Raw genomic sequence first — 17726 nt, 5'->3', positions numbered from 1 at the left:
TAAAATATGCAGAATTTTAAAATATTGTGCACAGAATTTTTAATTTTTTGGTGCAGAATTTTTATTATTTTGGTGCAGAATTCCCCCAGGAGTATAGAAGCTTGGGATGGAAAAGGCCCTGGATGGCATCTCCTCTAGCCCATCCCCTGCTGCAGTGACTTCTTCCCCCAGCAGGTCAGTAGTGCCTTGTCCAATTCAAATTGTCCCAGTGGTGAGGGGAGGGATTGCCTTGGCAACAGCCCCCGGCAGGGTTTGCGTCCCAGACCAAAGCACGAGCTCGTTGCCACCAGAGCCAAAGGAACAGTTGTTTGAGCTGGTAGCAGTAGCAGGCTGTTACCCTCCAGCCACCGGAGGGAAGAAAGTCACATGCTTTGTAAGTATGTTGCACCTTGTCAGGAATTTATGCTAACTCTCAGTCTAAATGTTCTGTTCCTCCACTGTCTCCTGATACCTGCCTAAGTGGTTCCCTGTCCACACTCCAGACCCCTCCTGCATTGTGCGTGTTGAGCGGAACAGGGAGGGACACGTTCAGAGTTGGTGTCTCTGTCTGTCCCATTGCAGATGGCGGCTAATGACAGCTTCAGTCTGGCGTATCTGGGCAACCCCCAGCCCGGGGACCTGATCGAGATTTTCCGGCCGGCTTATCAGCACTGGGCTCTGTATCTGGGGGATGGGTACATCATCAATGTGGCGCCTGTCGGTAAGAGCTGCCCCATGTTGATTCATTGGGGGGAGGAGCCGTTCCCGGCCAGCCAGAGCGGCTGTGCGCATGCAGGGTGAATGCCGTGGCTCTCGGATAAAAGGGGCAGAGGGTGCGCGCTCTGGCAGTCCTGGCCTGGTCTGTCCCTCGGAAAGGGCTGTGAGTTGGGAATAGCGGGTGGCTTTGGGAGTCTTGTACAGGACTGTGATACAGATGGGACTGAGGGCAGGAAGTGGGGCTCAGTGGTCAGTGTAACGGATGTTCCTAGTTCTGCTACTGGCCGCTGGGTGACCTCAGGCACGTCACTTAACGTCACCTCTTTAAAACCATAACGCTTCCTGGGGCGTGGGGACTCCGGTGACATTCACAATGGGGCCCTGAGATGCTGGGTGAATGGCTGTGCCCCAGGCTGTGAACGGGGTGTGGCTGCTCAGTTACCTGGGTCAGCGGGGTCTGGACGGTGGGAGTGGGACTCACTGCCCTACAGGCGCTTTCCCATGGTGGGGGTAGAGCAGAGCTGCCCTGCGGGAGGCGCTGTGCCTCAGCATGCTCTCAGCAGCCGGGGCATGGCCGGGCTCCCAGTCCCCCTTGAGAGGGTCTCTCCAGAGCCGCTGGCTGGTGCCAAGGGACCACGTGTCCATGGCTTAATTTGTAATGCAAGAGGTACCGGGGCTCAAGCCATTTTTTTATTCAGAACTAAGGGCTGCGAGTCTTTCACGGAGGTCACAGATTCTGGGACTGTCTGGAACCTCTGTGATTTCTGCAGCAGCCGGTGTGGCGGCCCCGGGGCCAGCTGCACCTCCCGATGCTTGGGCGGCCACAGGCAGCTGGTCCCGGACACTGCTCTGGAGCAGTGGAGGAGCCCCGGGCCACTCCCCGGGCAGCAGCGGTAGGGCCCTGGGTCACCCCCCATCCCCAAGCAGGGCCGGATTAACCCAGAGGCTAATAAGGCTGTAGCCTTAGGCCCTCTATTTTTAGGCCCTACTGTAGCCCTCCTTTCCATATTGAAGTAACATCTAGTAGCGGGGCCCTCAGATATTTTTTGTCTCTTTAGATATTGCTTTGTACAAATGAATCCATCCAGATTGTGAATTCAATGGATGGTGGTTGTGATTTTGTCTTTGTGGGCTAAGGAAGTGTTTGTGGGCCCAAGCCAGACTGAACTTTGTACACAGTAGGCCTACACTGGCCAAGAGAAACCATGCGGAGGAAAGAAGGACGGCGGAAATGGAAGGAGACCGAAGAAAGACGGCAGAGACAAGACGCAGTGCTGGAAGGAACTCCTTCTCTCCTAATGTTTTTTCCTCCTACTAAGTCTGGTGGCGGGGAAGTCCAAGCGAATACCAGCCCAAGTGAACCTGCCAGGCCTGCCCCTGATGAAAAGGAGCAGCTTGACTTCTGTGACTTCTCTGGCTGAAGTCTCATTCCCCCCCACCCCCTCCACGAAGACTTTCTCAGTGATGGTAATACAAACACATCCAGCGATCCAGGCAAGTGGGACACCACTTCTCAAGAGCTCATGGCACACTGGACTGAGACGGGCCCACAGAAATGCCACATTCTAGCTGCTGACTTTTCATTGACAACGCGAGACTACACCAATCAGAATCATTATCTGACCAAACCAATGTTTGACTATGGGAAGCCTAACAAACAGACTGGCAAGCGAGAATGGCTCATCTATTTGCCTTCTCAGAAGAAAGTGAAGTGTTTTTATTGCCACCTGTTTTCTGATACCAAAAAGTGGGGAACGTTCTGCGAAGGCTTCAGGGATTGGAAGAACACTGCATACGTTACCAGTCATGCAATGAGTGAGCAGCATACATTGTCCATTAGCAGCTACCATACCCCAAAGAAAGTTAGTGGCAGAATTGATACCCAAATGGAAAACCAGTTTTTGGAAGAACGTTCTCAGACACGTAGTTGAAACCATAGTTTTTCTTGCTGAACATGGTCTGCCATTCTGAGGCTCAGATGAGACTGTTGGATCGAAACACAATGGCAATTACCTTGGTGTTCTAGAGCTAATCGCTAAGTTCCACCCTTTCTTAGCTCAGCACATCAATGAACATGCAGATTGTGGAAAAGGCCGTACATCATATCTATCAAAGACTATTTGTGATTAATTCATTGCACTGCTGGGAAAGACGACGCTCTCAGCCATTGTAGATGAGATCAAAGTTTGGTGGGGGGGAGGGATAGCTCAGGGGTTTGAGCATTGGCCTGCTAAACCCGGGGTTGTGAGTTCAGTCCTTGAGGGGGCCATTTAGGGATCTGGGGCAAAAACTGGGGATTGGTCCTGCTTGGGGTCGCTCTCAATTTCACCCTGGACCTGAGAGACCTTCATAGAATCATAGAATAGAATCATTGAATATCAGGGTTGGAAGGGACCTCAGGAGGTCATCTAGTCCAACACCCTGCTCAAAGCAGGACCTAATCCCCAACTAAATCATCTGACTTCTGACAGGGAAGCAAAGAAATCTGTGGGCAACATGAATTCTGCACATGTGCAGGGGGCTGGACTAGATGACCTCTGAGGTCCCTTCCAACCCTGATATTCTATGATTCTGTGTGGGATTTTTTTTCAATGTCCATTGACATATGACAGGTTTGAGCCCTTTGTGGTGTCACCGGATGTGCTGGGATGCCACTGAGTAAGCCTCTTCTGCCGGCCTGGGTCCCCTTTACCCGGCCTTGCTGGGCTCGGCTCGCTGGGCTCGGCTCACAGGCCTCTTCCTGCCAAGCACACAGGCAAGGCCACACCCAGCTGCACAGAGAGATAGGGATCCGCTCTGGAATGATTCAGCCTTAGGGGCTTGCCCCAGCACTCTGGTGCCCACTTCCTTTAAGGGGTACAAACCCAAAGGTTTTATGAAATTCACCCCCTCCCTCAATGTGGAGGGAGATACACACAACTTCTTTCCCCCCCAGTTAGAAATTACATAAACGGGGTTATATTAATAAAACAAAACAAATTTTATTAACTGCAAAAGGTGAATTTTAAGTGAATATAAGAGATGACGGACAGAACAAAGCAGATTACTGATCAAATAAAGCAAAATATGCAAGCCAAGCTCAATATACTTAAGAAACAGGTTACAAAATGTACATTCTCACCCTAAATGTTATTTTAGGCAGGTTGCAAAGTTTCTGTGGTTCAGAGTTCCAGTTATATTCTTTTTCAGACTGGAACCTATCTCAGTCTGGACTCTCCCGTGCCTTCCCTTCAGGTGGCTTTTGCAGTCTTTCTTCTTGGGCAGACAGGCCATGGAGAAGAGGAGTCCTGTTTGCCTTCCTCCCCACCCTTAAATTGGATTTATATAAGGCGGAAATCCTTTGTTTCCCAAACTTGACTCCCCTTCCCTTCCAGTGGGAAGTTACAAGAAGTCCCAGGTAATGTTTTAGTATCAGGTGACAAGACCACCTGACCCTGTAGTATCGCAGTGTCCATGAGTCAATGGCAGTATGCAGCGTTCACAGGAAGGCCAAGCTTTTCACAGCCCATTGTCCTTGCTGATGGGTCATCACCCTGTCTGGCTTTTCTACTGTTGTACCTGAGGTGTTAGCAGTGGGCGTCACCCAAAGTAGCATAGTTGAAATACAGATAATAGTCAATATTCCTAACTTCAGATATAGAAATGATACAGGCATACAAATTGGATAATCACATTCAGTAAATTATAATCTTTCCAATGATCTTACAAGACCCATCTTGCATAAAGTACATCTCAGTTATGTCATATTCATATCATAAGCATATTTTCATAAAGAATATGGAGTCAAACATCACATGACTCAACAGATGGATGTGTCTCATGTGTATCAGCTGACTGTCCTCTTGCATTATGTGCTACCTAGTGGAGCAGCTGAGCATTTCGAGACCTTCATAAACATCATCAGCCACACAGGGGAGAAACTTGCCTCGTACCTATTCGATTTCCTCACCGAAAATGGGATTGACATCAGCCTTTGTCGTGACCAAAGCTATGACAATACAAGCAGTATGAGTGGCAAATATTCAGGGAGGCAGGCAAAGCTAAAAGAGTGCAATGCTTTGGTTGGTTACATGCTGCCCACTCGCTCACCCTTGCTGGCCAGTCTGCCATGGATTGTTGTATTGAAGCAGTTTCGTTTTTTGGATTTGTCCAAGAATTTTACAACTTTTTCTCTGCATCAACCAGTCATTGGACAATTCTTAGCGATTCGCTACCAAAGGGATGCCTGAGTGATGCAATGCACACTTTGGAAACTGGTATTTTGTGTGAGGTCTGGAATGATACACTTCAGCCATTCAGCAGGTGCAGTCTAAGCTTGCAAAGTGCTCAGATTGACCTTTCCATTGCTGTAAATCTAATGAGGAGTCTTGGAACTGTTCTTCAACAATTGCGGGATAGTTTTGATGAGTATGAAATTCAGGGGGCTGCAAGGACTGGTAATCATGAGTATAAGTCAGCCAAACGCTGGAAAAGACAGAAGACATGTGACAATGTAACTGCCCACTCATTCAGTGACAAGGAGGCCTCCAGAGTTAATACCTTCATTACAATCATCAACAAACTGAAGAGTTCATTAGAATATTGGACCAAGGCTTATGAAAATATTGACAAAACCTTTAGTGTACGGACACATTTTTCGCCTAACATTTCAAGTTCTGAAGTCAGTGAAGGTATCAAACGTCTGTGTCAGAAGTTCCCAGACAATGTCCCAGTAGATTTTACTAAAGAGTTTCTCCAGTTTGTTGAATTCACATCACATCACTCTCCGAGAGAGAGAGAAAAGATGACGAAAGCAAATCTATTTGGATGTACCGAGTTATCACTGAGCCCAATGTGATGGAATGGTTCCCGAATGTTGAAACTGCCTTACGGCTGTATTTGTCACTAATGATCACTAGCTGTAGTGGAGATTGTTCCATCTCTTCTCACAAGGGTCAGAAATGTCCTCGATCCACCATGACTCGAGAGCTCTCAGTGTTTTGTCCCTCTTGAGCACTGAGAATGAAATCGTCAGGTCTTTGGATTATGATGACATCATTCGTGACTTTGCCACAGCTAAAGCTAGGGGGAAAAATTGTTTGTTTGAAGAATTGAGTGTAGTGAGAGTAGAATAAACTTGTTAATTTGTCGTAAATAAATAGTATGTAAATATGTACGTAGATAAATGTTTGATGACTTCATACTTGTTTTTGCAATACGTAATTCATACTTAGGCCCTTCCCTCCCATTAGCTGTAGACCCCTCATAACCCTAGTCCGGCCCTGCCCCGGAGCAGCAGCAACGGGGCCTGGGGCAGCCCCCCGACCCGTGCCGCTTCCCCACCCCCCAGAGCACCTAGGATTTAGTCAGGGGTGTTTATAATACAAGTCGTGGACAGGTCATGGGCCATGAATTTTTGTTTATTGCCCGTGACCCGTCCATGACTTCTACTAAAAATACCTGTGACTAAATCGTAGCCTTATCCATAACTGATATGGTAAGCCCGGAGGTGCCAGGGCTCTGAACTGCCAGGCCCAGAGGTGCCGGGGCACAAATCAAGCCCTGCCTGTGTCCCTTTCTCTGGGTGGCTCATGCAGTCCTTGTGCTCAGGTGAGAGGAAGACTAGGACTGCCCTCCACAGTGCATGAGGGTCGAGAGGAGGATGGCCCCTTCTCCCACCCCTTCCCCCTAGGGGCAGCCCCTTTCTGTCATTATCGTTTGACTCGGAAGGACTGACTACCAGTTGGTCGCGAGGGGCCAGATTCTGGTCTCATTTCCCCCCGCCCCGCAAGGCAGCCACCCCAGGGCAGGCTCTGGGTTCCCCCCCTTGGCCCCAGGGGAAGTACCCCTGAGTGAGCTGAGCGTGGCCAGCGGGACGGCTGGTGCTGTGGCTGTCCTGCACTCCTGCCAGCCGGCTCAGCCTTGTCTCTGCCTTTCCCAGAGGAAGGGGCCGCGTCGTCGCTGGCAAGTGCCAAGTCTGTGTTCAGTAGGAAGGCCCTGGTGAAGATGCAGCTCCTGAAGGACGTGGTGGGGAGCGACACGTACAGAATCAACAACAAGTACAACGACGCCTACACCCCGCTGCCCGTGGAGGAGATCATCCGGCGCTCGGAGTTCCTCATCGGCCAGGAGGTGTCCTACGACCTCCTCGGCAACAACTGCGAGCACTTTGTGACGCTGCTGCGCTATGGGGAGGGGGTCTCCGAGCAGGTAGGGGTGCCGTGGGCATGCAGCTGCATTGAGTATGGGGCAGACAGGCTGCTGTCTCCTGCACGGGGCGCGCTACTCCCCTCTCCTCCCGGGTGTCCCGCAGGATCTGCACCGTGTCCACACGGCACCAGCTTGACCAGCCCTGCAGCAAGCTCTGTGCAAAGAGGCCAGCACCTAGGGCTTTTCTCGCTCAGTTTGCAGCAAGGTCCCCCTCCGAGGGGAAGGGCTGGTGGGGTGGGACACAGTGCATGCTGCAAACTCAGAGCTGCTGAGCCTGGCCTGGCTTGGCCGGCTGCTCTGCCTTGATTGCAGGACTTGCCCAGCCACACAGCTTGCTAAGGAGTCCCACTTCCTCTGGCTGAACCCCCCCTGTTTGCAGCGAGTGAGGCTCCTCTCTGCTCAAAGCTGCATTATCCCAGGGGTAGCAGCTGCTCTCCAGCTGTGATCCCAGCATGCCCTTGTCCAGCAGCGTGCCCTTGTCCATCCACCTTGTCCAGGGGGCTGCGGGGGTGGCTTCCACAAGTTCCCAAAGCGAGGGGGGACGTTTTCTCAGTGTGGAGCTCACGCAGAATTTGGTCCTTTCTCCCTGATGCAGAGAAACCCGCGTGGACTTGGGCGAGTTTTGTTAACTGCAGGTTTTGTCGAGAACAAACCTGATATATGGAAGTCCCAGCAATTTAAACCTGTTGTGGTGAATTCTGGGTGTGTTTTGTTGGGGGAGATTTAAACCCCGTGGCCTCTACTGGCTTTGCACTGGGGACACTGCTATCGTGCTGTGCAGAGAAACCCCTGCACACTCAACTGAAAATGTGCTTCTTAAACCCGTCCTGCCTCTGGCCACAAGGGCGAGCGATATGCCGCCTGACCACGACCCCCACTGACTTCAGTGGGCTTTGGATCAGGCCCAGGACGAGAAGCTGAGGACCAGATTCTGATAACCAGGAAGTCAATGGAATTCACTCCAGATTCACAGTGGCATAACTGAGAGCAGCGTTTGACCCCATGTACTGTCTGTGGACTGAGTGCAGAGCAGACATTGCTTTGCTCAAAGGTGAGTGACCTCCTGACATGAGTCCTGGGCCTGATTCTGATCTCACGCTTGCATAAATCAGTAGTTACTTGGAAGTCCCTGAATTCCACAGGCAGGAAGCCAGTGTACTGTGAGATCAGCATTCGGCCGGCTCTGCTCTGTCTCGTGCATGCATCTCTTGTATCCACTGTGTTCATCACGAGAGATTGTTCAAGTGTGAAAAACCCAACGTTCGTGATGTCGTCAGGCAGTTTTGTGTTTCCTTTGCAGGCTAACAGAGCAATCAGTGCCATTGGGTTTGTAACAGCTGCTGCGGGTGCCGTCTCATTGTTGGGCTTTTTCCAGAACAAATCCAGGGAGCGGCATTATTAACCACATACCATGGTAAACTGACAGCATGTGATGGTTGGATTCCAGATTGGAATGGAATCAGCTCAGTCCACGGATAAAGCTACAATAGACGCTCGTTGCCAAGGACGTCACTGTTGCCAAGGTCACTAGCTGTATTTTTTGTCATAGCAACTTGTATTCAATTGCAGATGATGATTTTCTTGCTAGCCTCAGTTGACTCCCTGGCAAATTCATCCTCATTGGTGCTGTTTTGCTGGTGACTGGGCCCGTGAGCCAACAAAAGAGCTTTATACACAATTGCTGCTGACAGTGTTTTTATAGACTTGACTTGCTGGGTTTTTTCAGTGAATAATTTATATTTTTTTTACCTGTTTGGAGAAATGTTTTTATGGGTTTTTAAAAAGAATATTAATGAAACTTACAAATATTCTGCGGGGCCTTTTCCCCATCCCACGACCGGTGGGTTTTACAAGTGGAAAATCTCAACTGCTTAGATTGGTGGTGTGTGCTGTGTGGTGTGTCACTGTGCACCAGGGCGTATGCTGCACTTGCAATGCTGGAACCTACAGCTGCTCTCCAGGCCACAGGAGATGGGATGCAGGAGCAGGTCCCTTCTCTTGAAGAGGGAGAGAAGGGTCCCTTTTTATTTTTAAATGAGTGTTTTGTCTTGGATGAGATGCTCTTTTGCTTTAAGAAACAGACCTGTTTCCCACCTGTGAAATGATTCCTGCGTGCTGTTCCTCTGGACCAGTCTAGCTCACTCTCAGACCACCAAGTGGGGGCAGAACCAAGAACGCGACCGCAGCATTTTCTGGCTACTCTGCGCTCCTGCCCAGCCCCCACTATTTTTCTAGACTGCCCGTGCTCAGACGGGCTGCTATAGCGGGTACCTGCTAGCATTGAACCCTACCTCTCCGGGTTCCTTAGTGACCCCTGGGGCTTGGACCTGCCGTGAACCACGATGGGGAAAATAACTCTAAATCCTGCAAAACCAGTCCTTGGTCTGGAGCTGTTCACCCCCCAGAGCCTCAGCCAGAAACTGAGCTTGAGCCCGTGTTTAAATTCAGTTCTTGGGCGTTTCCTTCTGCTGGTTGGAGGGTAGATACAGCATTCCTGAAGTGGTGTGGGGAATGTGCCAAAGAAAGCAAGTTGCATGTATTGCAGATTCTGTTAGCATCGGTTCACCTTCCAGTCCCATGTGGGTGACACCTGGGTTTTTTGTAATGACTCTGGTTTTGTGCTTGAGTGATTTAGCAGCGTTCTCACTGGCTAGCAGCTGGTGTAACTGGCCCATTGGTTTGGAACTGTTCTTTGAAGCCTGAAAACAAGATACTAACTCCAATGCACACTGTGCCACTCCATGGACTGCAGTCGTGCGCAGGCCAACCCCAGGTCCGGCTCAGGGTACTTACTGCAGAGTTGTCTGCTGTTGAACACGTCCCTACTTGAATCAGAGCTTTTTTATTGATGCTTGTTTCCGTGTCTGGGGGACTGAGTCTGACATCTGGGTGTATATTGTAGTGCACTGTTGTCTAGTATTTCCCTTTCTTCTTAAACTAAACTGGATATTAAATACAGCAAAAAACAAACAAACACCTACTTCCTATTATAATAAATCTGAAAATAAATCTGAGCGTGTGTTGTGGAGCCAAGGGCCATTTCTTGGCAGATGTTATTGGACGGGTAAACACTTTCCGAGTAAAGGAGCTGCATTTAACCAAGGTCTGTAGGCGCTCAGCCTCTCATGCATGGATGATATCTGAGCCCTGAACTGCACTGTTTCAACTTTCACCATCAGCAAGGTGGGTGTGAAAACAAAGAGGACCAGACTTTGCACTAATTCCCCTCATTTAATCCCTTGAACTCAGTGGAGAGACATGATTGTTACATGAGGGCTGAATTTGGTGCAGTATGTATACATGGTTCAGCCATATGAGTCTGAGCCAGGGAAAATCAGACTCTGGGCAGCGAAGTAACAGGTGTTTTCTCTCTGGTTCTGCCTGCAAATTCCCATTACAATGGATAGGTTTTTGCGGTTAGATTGAGAGATGACTAAAACTTGATCTTCCCTAGCCAGGCCTAAGCCTTATAAATCAAATTTACCCCACTCCACACTGAAGTCACTGGGGTTGCACTGTTGAAAAGTTGTGAGGGATGTGAATGGAGAATGTGTCTCATTCTCCTTAGTATAAATATAACTGTGCGTGACTATGCCCACCCCCAGCCCAGCCCCTAGAGGAAAATTTTCAGTGTTTTAGGCCTTCATCCGCTGCATTACGGTAGGCTACTCCTCATTGGTCCCATTTCTGCAGCCAGTACCTGTGCAAGAACTGGAGGATGCAGCTCTGGATGGGGATGATGTGGGGGTCTGGGTGGGGATAACATCAGGCTTTGTGGGGATTACGTACGTCACCTGTCGCATCTTTAGCTCCTTCAGGTAGGGAAGAAATTTTCTCTCTGAACAACACATCTTTGCCATTTGGTCTTTAGGTTTCCATATTGGGCTGGATTTTGCAAATTTACATACACGTCTTTCCCCATGCCCAGAAAAGTCATGCAGTCCCAATACACCACCCAAATTCATGAAGTGCTATGCAGGGATCAAAGAAACATGACCCCAAAAACTGCAGCTTGAAATTCTCCCAAAGAACTTTGAAAGCAAAACCCCAGGAAAAATCAACTCTATTTTTTTTGTAATTGTAGTTTGGCAGCTTACACAAGAGTCTTAGTAGAGTACATTGACTAGCCTGGCAGCAACAGCGGAGAATCAGATGCTCATTGTTTTACAGGGAGTTTGCAAAACTCTAATCTTCTTCAGCATATTTGTAATTGGACAGAAAAAGTGCTCAAACAGTCAATAAAGCTTCATAGAAAATGGTAATTCGCCATAAAATAATTCCTGTCAAGGGTACAGCTGTAAGAGACACTGCCTGCATCTCTCCAATGACTTTGGGTTTGTGTGTTTACACAAACCCCCCTGAATCTTTTACCAATGAAACTGAAAATATTCTAGGTTCAATATAAACAAGGAAAAGTTGTCATCTTTGGCTTCTAGTTCTCTTTGTCATGTTCATAGATTGGGTTGATGTAGATTTCATTCTTGCTGTTTTCTGCAAAGTCTTTTCTCTTCAAAGGAGGCCACTTTGGATCCTTCTCCAGCTTCCTCTGCCACTTCCGATACTGGCTGTGAGACCGGAATCGAAAGCATTTCTTAATCAGCAGCCAGAGATGTCTGTTTTGCAGGACGACATCCTGTGAAGTGAAATAGAGCTGCTAATACTGGCTCCCCTTAAAGCTCTGAAGTGAGTGGAGGAAGCCTACACCTGCCATTCCCCTACTACTAAAGCAGCGTGGGTAAAATTCTGCCCTCACACACAGGAATATTGCCTAGCCAGGGCCTGATCCCACACTCATGTGCACCCCAAACTCTTCCAGGCTTCCAGATAGGTTCAGTCTCATGCTTCCAAAGGGAATACAAGTGAGAAGGAGCAGTGTAGTCCGCACACCAAGGTGTGCAGAAATAGGGTTTGGTTTATTTATCAGGTTACTTGCATTAGACGTGTTTAGGGTACGTAGTTTTAAAGGAAGATAATGTTGCAGCTGAAAGGGAAAGAAGAATCATAGAAAATGTTGGGCTGGAAGGGACCTCAAGAGGTCATCGAGCCCAGCCCCCTGCACTGTGGCAGGACCAAGTAAACCTGGACCATCCCTGACAGGGGTTTGTCCAGCCAGTTCTTAAGCACCTCCTATGACGGGGATTCCACGACCTCCCTCAGAAGCCTGTCCCAGAGCTGAACTCCCCTGAGAGTTAGAAAGAGTTTCATAATACTTAACTTAAATCTCCCTGGCTGCAGACTAAGCTGTTACTGCTTGTCCTACCTTCAGTGGACATGGAGAGCAATTGATCACCATTCTCTTTAGAACAGACCTTCACATATTTGAAGACTGTCAGCAGGTCCCCCTCTCAGGGTGTTTTTCTCAGGAACAAACATGCCCGGTTTCTTGAACTTGTCCTCAGAGGCCATGTTTTCTAAACCTTTTATCATTTTGTTGCTGTGAGGCAAACCCACAGCCAGACCGGGGCTGCTCACTTAGCTATAATGACTCATCTAGCTCATTCAAGGAGCCGGGAGCACAGATGTGTACCTGGTGCAGTTCACCCTGCTATCCAACACCTGACACTTCTGCGGCAAGAGGGAGACCCTGGCGCATATCTACCTCGAGTGTGCCAAGTTGCAGCCCCTTTTCCAGCTCCTCCAGAATCTCCTCCTCAGGTTCTGGCGGCACTTCTGAAACCCCATCTATGGCCCCACGAAGTCATGAGACCTCCTCATCAACCTTCTCTTGCTGCTGGTCAAGGCAGCTGTCCCCCATACCAGGAGGAGGAAGCTGGACAGGGAGGTGTTCTGTGACTGTGGGGCCTATTTCTGATCCTCCCTTAGGTCACGTCTCTGGGCAGAGTTCCTCTGGGCCACGTCCACTGGCTCCCTGGACGCCTTTGAGGAGCAGTGGACGGTGTTCAGGGGTCTCTGCTCAGTGTGCCCCTCTGGATCCCTGCTTTTGACTCTGTGATCCTGACTCCCGTCCCGGGGGACATATGTTGTCCCTGGAATTATTTGAGCTCTGGGTCCAGTAGCTCCTCCCCTTTGGCTGGGGGGTCGTTTAGATGTGGGCAGGCTTCTGCCCACCCATTCCCCACCCCAGATGCTCAGTACTACAATGACTCACCCCTCCAGCAGAACCTGCAGTGTCTCATCTCTCAGGTGTGCTGCAGCAGTCTATCCTGGGGCAGGGCCTGGATCAGATAACCCCGGGCACATGTATTTCACTCTCACCGCCAGAGCCACAAGTTAGTCTGTGCAACAGCAGCATTACTCGGCTACGAACCCTCCTGCTGCCTCGGGGTTTTACAGAACCCTGTGCTTATAGCCCGCCCTAGATCCTGACCCTGTTCCTGCCCCACCCTTGTTCGAGCCTTGTTCCAGCCCTCTTCAGTCTTGTCTATGCCCTATTCTGACCTTGCTCCAGCCCTGTTCCTGACCAGTTCCTGACACCCAGGCCCTTGGACTGACTCCAACCCAGCTCTGACCTTCGGTCTGCTTCCAGATTGTGACTACAATCCTGATTTGGCTTGTCTATGGACTCTGAGCCTAGTTCTGACCCACGGTGCATCCCCAGGTACCAGCATCCCCAGGTACTGCTGCTCTCAGCCTCTCTTGACTCTCAGTCCAGCTTTGGCCCTTACTGCTGTTCTAGACCGCCGCTCCAACCGCCAGGCCTGACTGCCTAGAATTCAGAGCCTGACAGTTGCTCTTCTCTGGACTCACTCCAGTTTGTCCACATCTTTTGTAAGGTGTGGTGCCCAGAACTGCACACAGGACTCCAGCTGCGGCCTCACCAGTGCTGAGCAGAGCAGGATAATTGCCTTCTATGTCATACATACACCGCTCCTCTTCAGAGGTGCCGACTTTCTTCTTTCGGGGTGGGTGCTCCACCCCCGAGGCCCCGCCCCCACTCCGCCCCTTCCCCAAGGCCCCACCCTCGCTCCGCCTCTTCCCTCCCCTGAAGCCCTGCCCCTGCTCTGCCCCCTCTCCTGAGCACACTCCACTCTCATTCCGCCTCTTTCTGCCCCCTCCCCCCAGCGCCTCCCGCCTGCTGCCGAACAGCTGATTGGCCAGTGGCTGCCCAGCATCCACCATTATTTTTTCCCCTTGGGTGCTCCAGCCCCAGAGCACCCACGGAGTCGGCGCCTGTGCTCCTATTTCTACACCCCAGAGTGATATTAGCCCTTTCTGCAGCTGCATCACATTGTGGGCACACGTTCATTCTGTGTTCCACTGGACCCCCCGGATCCTCTTCAGCAGTACCTCCACCATGCCAGCTATCCCCCCTGTCGTATTTGAACAGGAAGAACTCAGCACTTCCGCTAGACTTCATGGTCCTCAGGAAAATGGGTAAACTAAAACACTCACCTCCACAAAGACCGATACACAAAATGTGACAAACAGCATGATTAAGATGTAAACCCTCCAGATCGTTGGAGTGCAGAGAAGCTGTTGGAAAAGAAATGCAAGTCATTTGATTTTGAATGTGGTTTTAAGATTCTCATGGATTTCTAACAGTCTATAAGACCAACTAGTTTTATTTTTACATGGATCAGCACTAAAGTTAAAGAAATCTTAGTGCCATCTTATCTTCTCAGAGATCCCTGAACGGATTAAGTCATGTTAAAACACGGATCCTCTTCTTTTGCTTTCCTAGGGTGCAAATGACCTAAATGTATCTGAAGCAGCTGCTTGAAATGGGTTTAGTGACAGACAAGGCAGTAATTGCTTCAGCACTGAACATTAATGAAACCCTATTTAAGATCATGGGGTGGGGTGGGGTGGGGGGGAAAAGGAAGGATGAAGTGCCCACTAACTGTGTAAAAAAGGCTCCATTCTCCTCCTCGTCTGTGCTTGGAAAGGAGTTGTCAGGACCAGTGGCATACCCAGTACTCCCTCCCGCTATGGCATGCCTTTCCAGTGAGATTGGGGGAAGTTCCTCCCCAATGTTCAGGCTGTCCTTGTTTGGGGATAAGGCAGAAAGCAGCTCTCTGCACCATGCACCTGTATTCTAAGGATGAGTGCATTAAACACGGATACCTTTCCACAGAAGTTTCTGCTATATAGACACGGAGGAAAGTTAGCCAATGGTAGCATCACACCTGAAGGATGGGTGCTGGCAGGGGAGTAGTTAGGACTCCCTGCCCAGGAATATCCCATGTAGAATACAGGCCTGGTGGTTTCTATCATTTTGCTACCTGGTTGTGAGTACACCAATCGGAGCCCTGCCCTGCAGTCACTCCATGGACAAAATGTCCATTTAACAATGTGGAGTTTTTCTATCAGAGCAGGAGCATGGGCAAATCTGTCAATAAATCTGTAATACCATCAGATTCATGGATCACACTCTGCATTGCTTGTGCAAAGGTGGGTGCACAACTGGCTGAAGGACTCTGCTCCAAGAGTAGTTATCACTGGTTTGCTGTCACACTGGGAGGGTGTAGGTAGTGGAGTCCTGCCAGGCTCAATTCTGGGTCTGGAACTATTCAATATTTTCATTAATAACTTGAACAGTGGAGTGAGAGAGTGCTTATAAAATTTGTAGAAGGAGGGGTTGCAAGTACTTTGGAGGACAGGATTAGAATTCAAGATGACCTTCACAAACTGGAGAAATGGTCTGAATTCAACAAGATGAAATTCAATAAAGTCAAGTGCAAAGTACTGTGCTCAGGAAGGAAAAATAAAATACAAAACTACAGCACGGGGAATAACTGGCTAAGGGACAGTACTGCTGAAAAGGTTCTGGATGTTCTGGTGGGTCACAAACAGAATATGAGCCGACCAGGTAATGCAGTTGCAAAAAGGCTAATATTCGGGGGGGTTTTAATAGGACTATCATATGTAACACACGGAAGGCAATTGTCCCGCTCCACTAGTCACTGGTGAGGCCTCAGCTGGAGTATTGTGTCCAGTTCTGGACACGGCACTTTAGGTAGGATGTGGATAAATTGGAGAGAGTCCAGAAGAGAGCAAGAAAAATGATAAAAAGTTTTAGAAAACCGGACCTATGAGGAAAGATTAAAAAATGGGGCATGGTTAGTCTTGAGAAAAGCAGACTGGGAGGGGGACCTGATGAGTCTTCAGATATCTTAGGGGCTGTTATAAAGGACGGTGATCAATTGTTCTCCATGTCCACTGAAGGTGGGAGAAGAAACAATTGGCTTAATCTGCAGCAGGGGAGATTTAGGCTCAATATTAGCAAAAGCTTTCTAACTCTAAGGGCAGTGAAACTCTGGACTAGGCTTCCAAGGGAGGTTGTGAAATCCCCTTCACTGGAGGTTATTAACAACAGGTTGGGCAAACACCTGTCAGGGCTGGTCTAGATTTACATGGTCCTGCGTCAGAGAAGGGGTCCCATCCAGCCCTACATTTCTGTGATTCTATAATTGATCAAAATGCAGAGAGGGTGAAAAGGACACGCAACTTCAGTTCCACTTACCAGCATTCCCTTGTATACAGCACTGATATCAACAAAGAGGAGGAAAAGGCAAATTCCAAGCTGGATGAGCAGCAGGACTGAAAATATGTCTGGGGGAACAAGAGCGTTGTGGCACTGTGAAGTGTTTTGGTAACCAGAAAAACCCCTGCTACTGGACTGGGTTATTATTTATAAAGGGCTGGCAGCTCCTGTGACGTGTTGCAGAATTGCTATGCAGCATATCTCCTTGTTTAGCAAAACTTCCCAATTCTACCAACAAACAAAGGGAGCTGCAGAACTGAAACAAGAATGAGACTCCACACCATTCTGTCAGTAAAACTGCACATTGGTGTTACTGCCTGGGCGATTTGCCAAATGCAGGCTTTAACTAATTCAACCAGTGTAAACTAAAAGCCACCCTGTGGAGACACAAGCTTCTCACCAGGATAACATGGTCTCAAATGACAGGTGGTCTTATTCCCGATGTATTCTCTGATCCATATGCATAACCAGTGAGGAGAGGGTGAACTCCACACATGGACTATGGGAGCACATGATCCTCAGTGGTGTTGTGTTACCTGGGTGAAAGTATTCCCTGAAGTAAGGGCCGGATGGCTCAGGGACTTGCTAATCAGACACAGAGCCTTACGCTTCCAGGTTGCTAATATGTATCTTGCCCATACCCTCTATGTATGAAAGCTGTTGCCATTCTGCCTACTCAAGTGCAAGGAGCTGCTGGTTGCAGAGCAATTCCATGTGGCCAGGTATCCACATCACAAAAAATGCTGTCACAGCTGACACCAAGAGGCAGCCTTGGTCATTGCCTTGGTAAAGCAGCCGAGGCTGAATGGGCCATGGCGAGCAAACTGCTCTGTGACACCCTCCAGAGCAGGGTGAAGCACGTAGGAGAGGTGAGGAAGCTGGATGTCAGCAGCACCTTGCAGGAGCACTGTAACATTTGCCAAAAGGCAGCTCCCATTAAGAGCATTTGTGCCTGTTTGTCAGCATAGAAGAAGACTCTTCACCAGACTCGGCTTGGGAACTTGAAATCTGGCAGCTACCCGCCGACTGCTGCTCTACAGAACACCTTGGGGCCTACTCCAGTCTAAAGTACACACTGGAATTAACCCTCCTGTGGCTGAGCAAAGCTTTCCTCTTGCTTCTCTAAGCACACAGCTGCAGACAGAAAGGAGCTATCTGTTAATCAAGAGCTACTAGGGGGTCGTTCAATCACTCTGCAGAACTCAAATGAAAGTGATCGAATTTTGTGCCTTTATCACAGACTTTTTTGCTCCTGTCCCACAGAACGTATGCCGGACAGAGCTGGGTACCTTAAAGATCACAAGGAGATCTTGTTTATGGAATTTCAGCAAATAAATCTCCCCCTTTTTGTTATCTGTCTTCAAATTTTAACAAACAGTTCTGCCATTAATTGCTG

General features: G+C 49.2%; 2 protein-coding genes across 2 annotated transcripts in view; one reads left to right on the top strand and one right to left on the bottom strand.

Annotated features, from left to right (window-relative positions):
* Positions 1 to 561: 561 nt before the first annotated feature.
* On the top strand, positions 562 to 8287 carry PLAAT1 (phospholipase A and acyltransferase 1). Its single transcript, XM_078854312.1, has 3 exons — positions 562 to 700; positions 6617 to 6885; positions 8186 to 8287. The coding sequence occupies exons 1-3, from the start codon at positions 562 to 564 to the stop codon at positions 8285 to 8287; spliced, it is 510 nt and encodes a 169-aa protein (XP_078710438.1).
* A 3030-nt stretch (positions 8288 to 11317) lies between these two features.
* The window catches only part of LOC140916840 (putative cation-transporting ATPase 13A5), a 49387-nt gene continuing 42978 nt past the window's right edge, over positions 11318 to 17726 (bottom strand). The window contains exons 28-30 of the mRNA XM_073358726.1: positions 16310 to 16398; positions 14239 to 14319; positions 11318 to 11518 (exon numbers count right to left, since the gene is read on the bottom strand). Of these exons, the coding sequence (XP_073214827.1) occupies positions 11318 to 11518; positions 14239 to 14319; positions 16310 to 16398 (371 nt within the window). The remainder of the gene's footprint in view (positions 11519 to 14238; positions 14320 to 16309; positions 16399 to 17726) is intronic.

Source organism: Lepidochelys kempii, chromosome 9, assembly GCF_965140285.1.
Source record: "Lepidochelys kempii isolate rLepKem1 chromosome 9, rLepKem1.hap1, whole genome shotgun sequence".
NCBI lineage: Eukaryota > Metazoa > Chordata > Testudines > Cheloniidae > Lepidochelys > Lepidochelys kempii.
The sequence above is the reverse complement of the archived record's forward strand: the minus strand, read 5'-3'. Positions and strand labels throughout refer to the sequence as shown.

Excerpts from the sequence above, each read along its gene's own strand:
- PLAAT1 (XM_078854312.1), top strand. The coding sequence starts at position 562 with ATGGCGGCTAATGACAGCTTCAGTCTGGCGTATCTGGGCAACCCCCAG. Across the intron at positions 701-6,616 it reads CATCAATGTGGCGCCTGTCG|AGGAAGGGGCCGCGTCGTCG; the intron begins GTAAGAGCTGCC and ends TGCCTTTCCCAG. Across the intron at positions 6,886-8,185 it reads GGGAGGGGGTCTCCGAGCAG|GCTAACAGAGCAATCAGTGC; the intron begins GTAGGGGTGCCG and ends TTTCCTTTGCAG.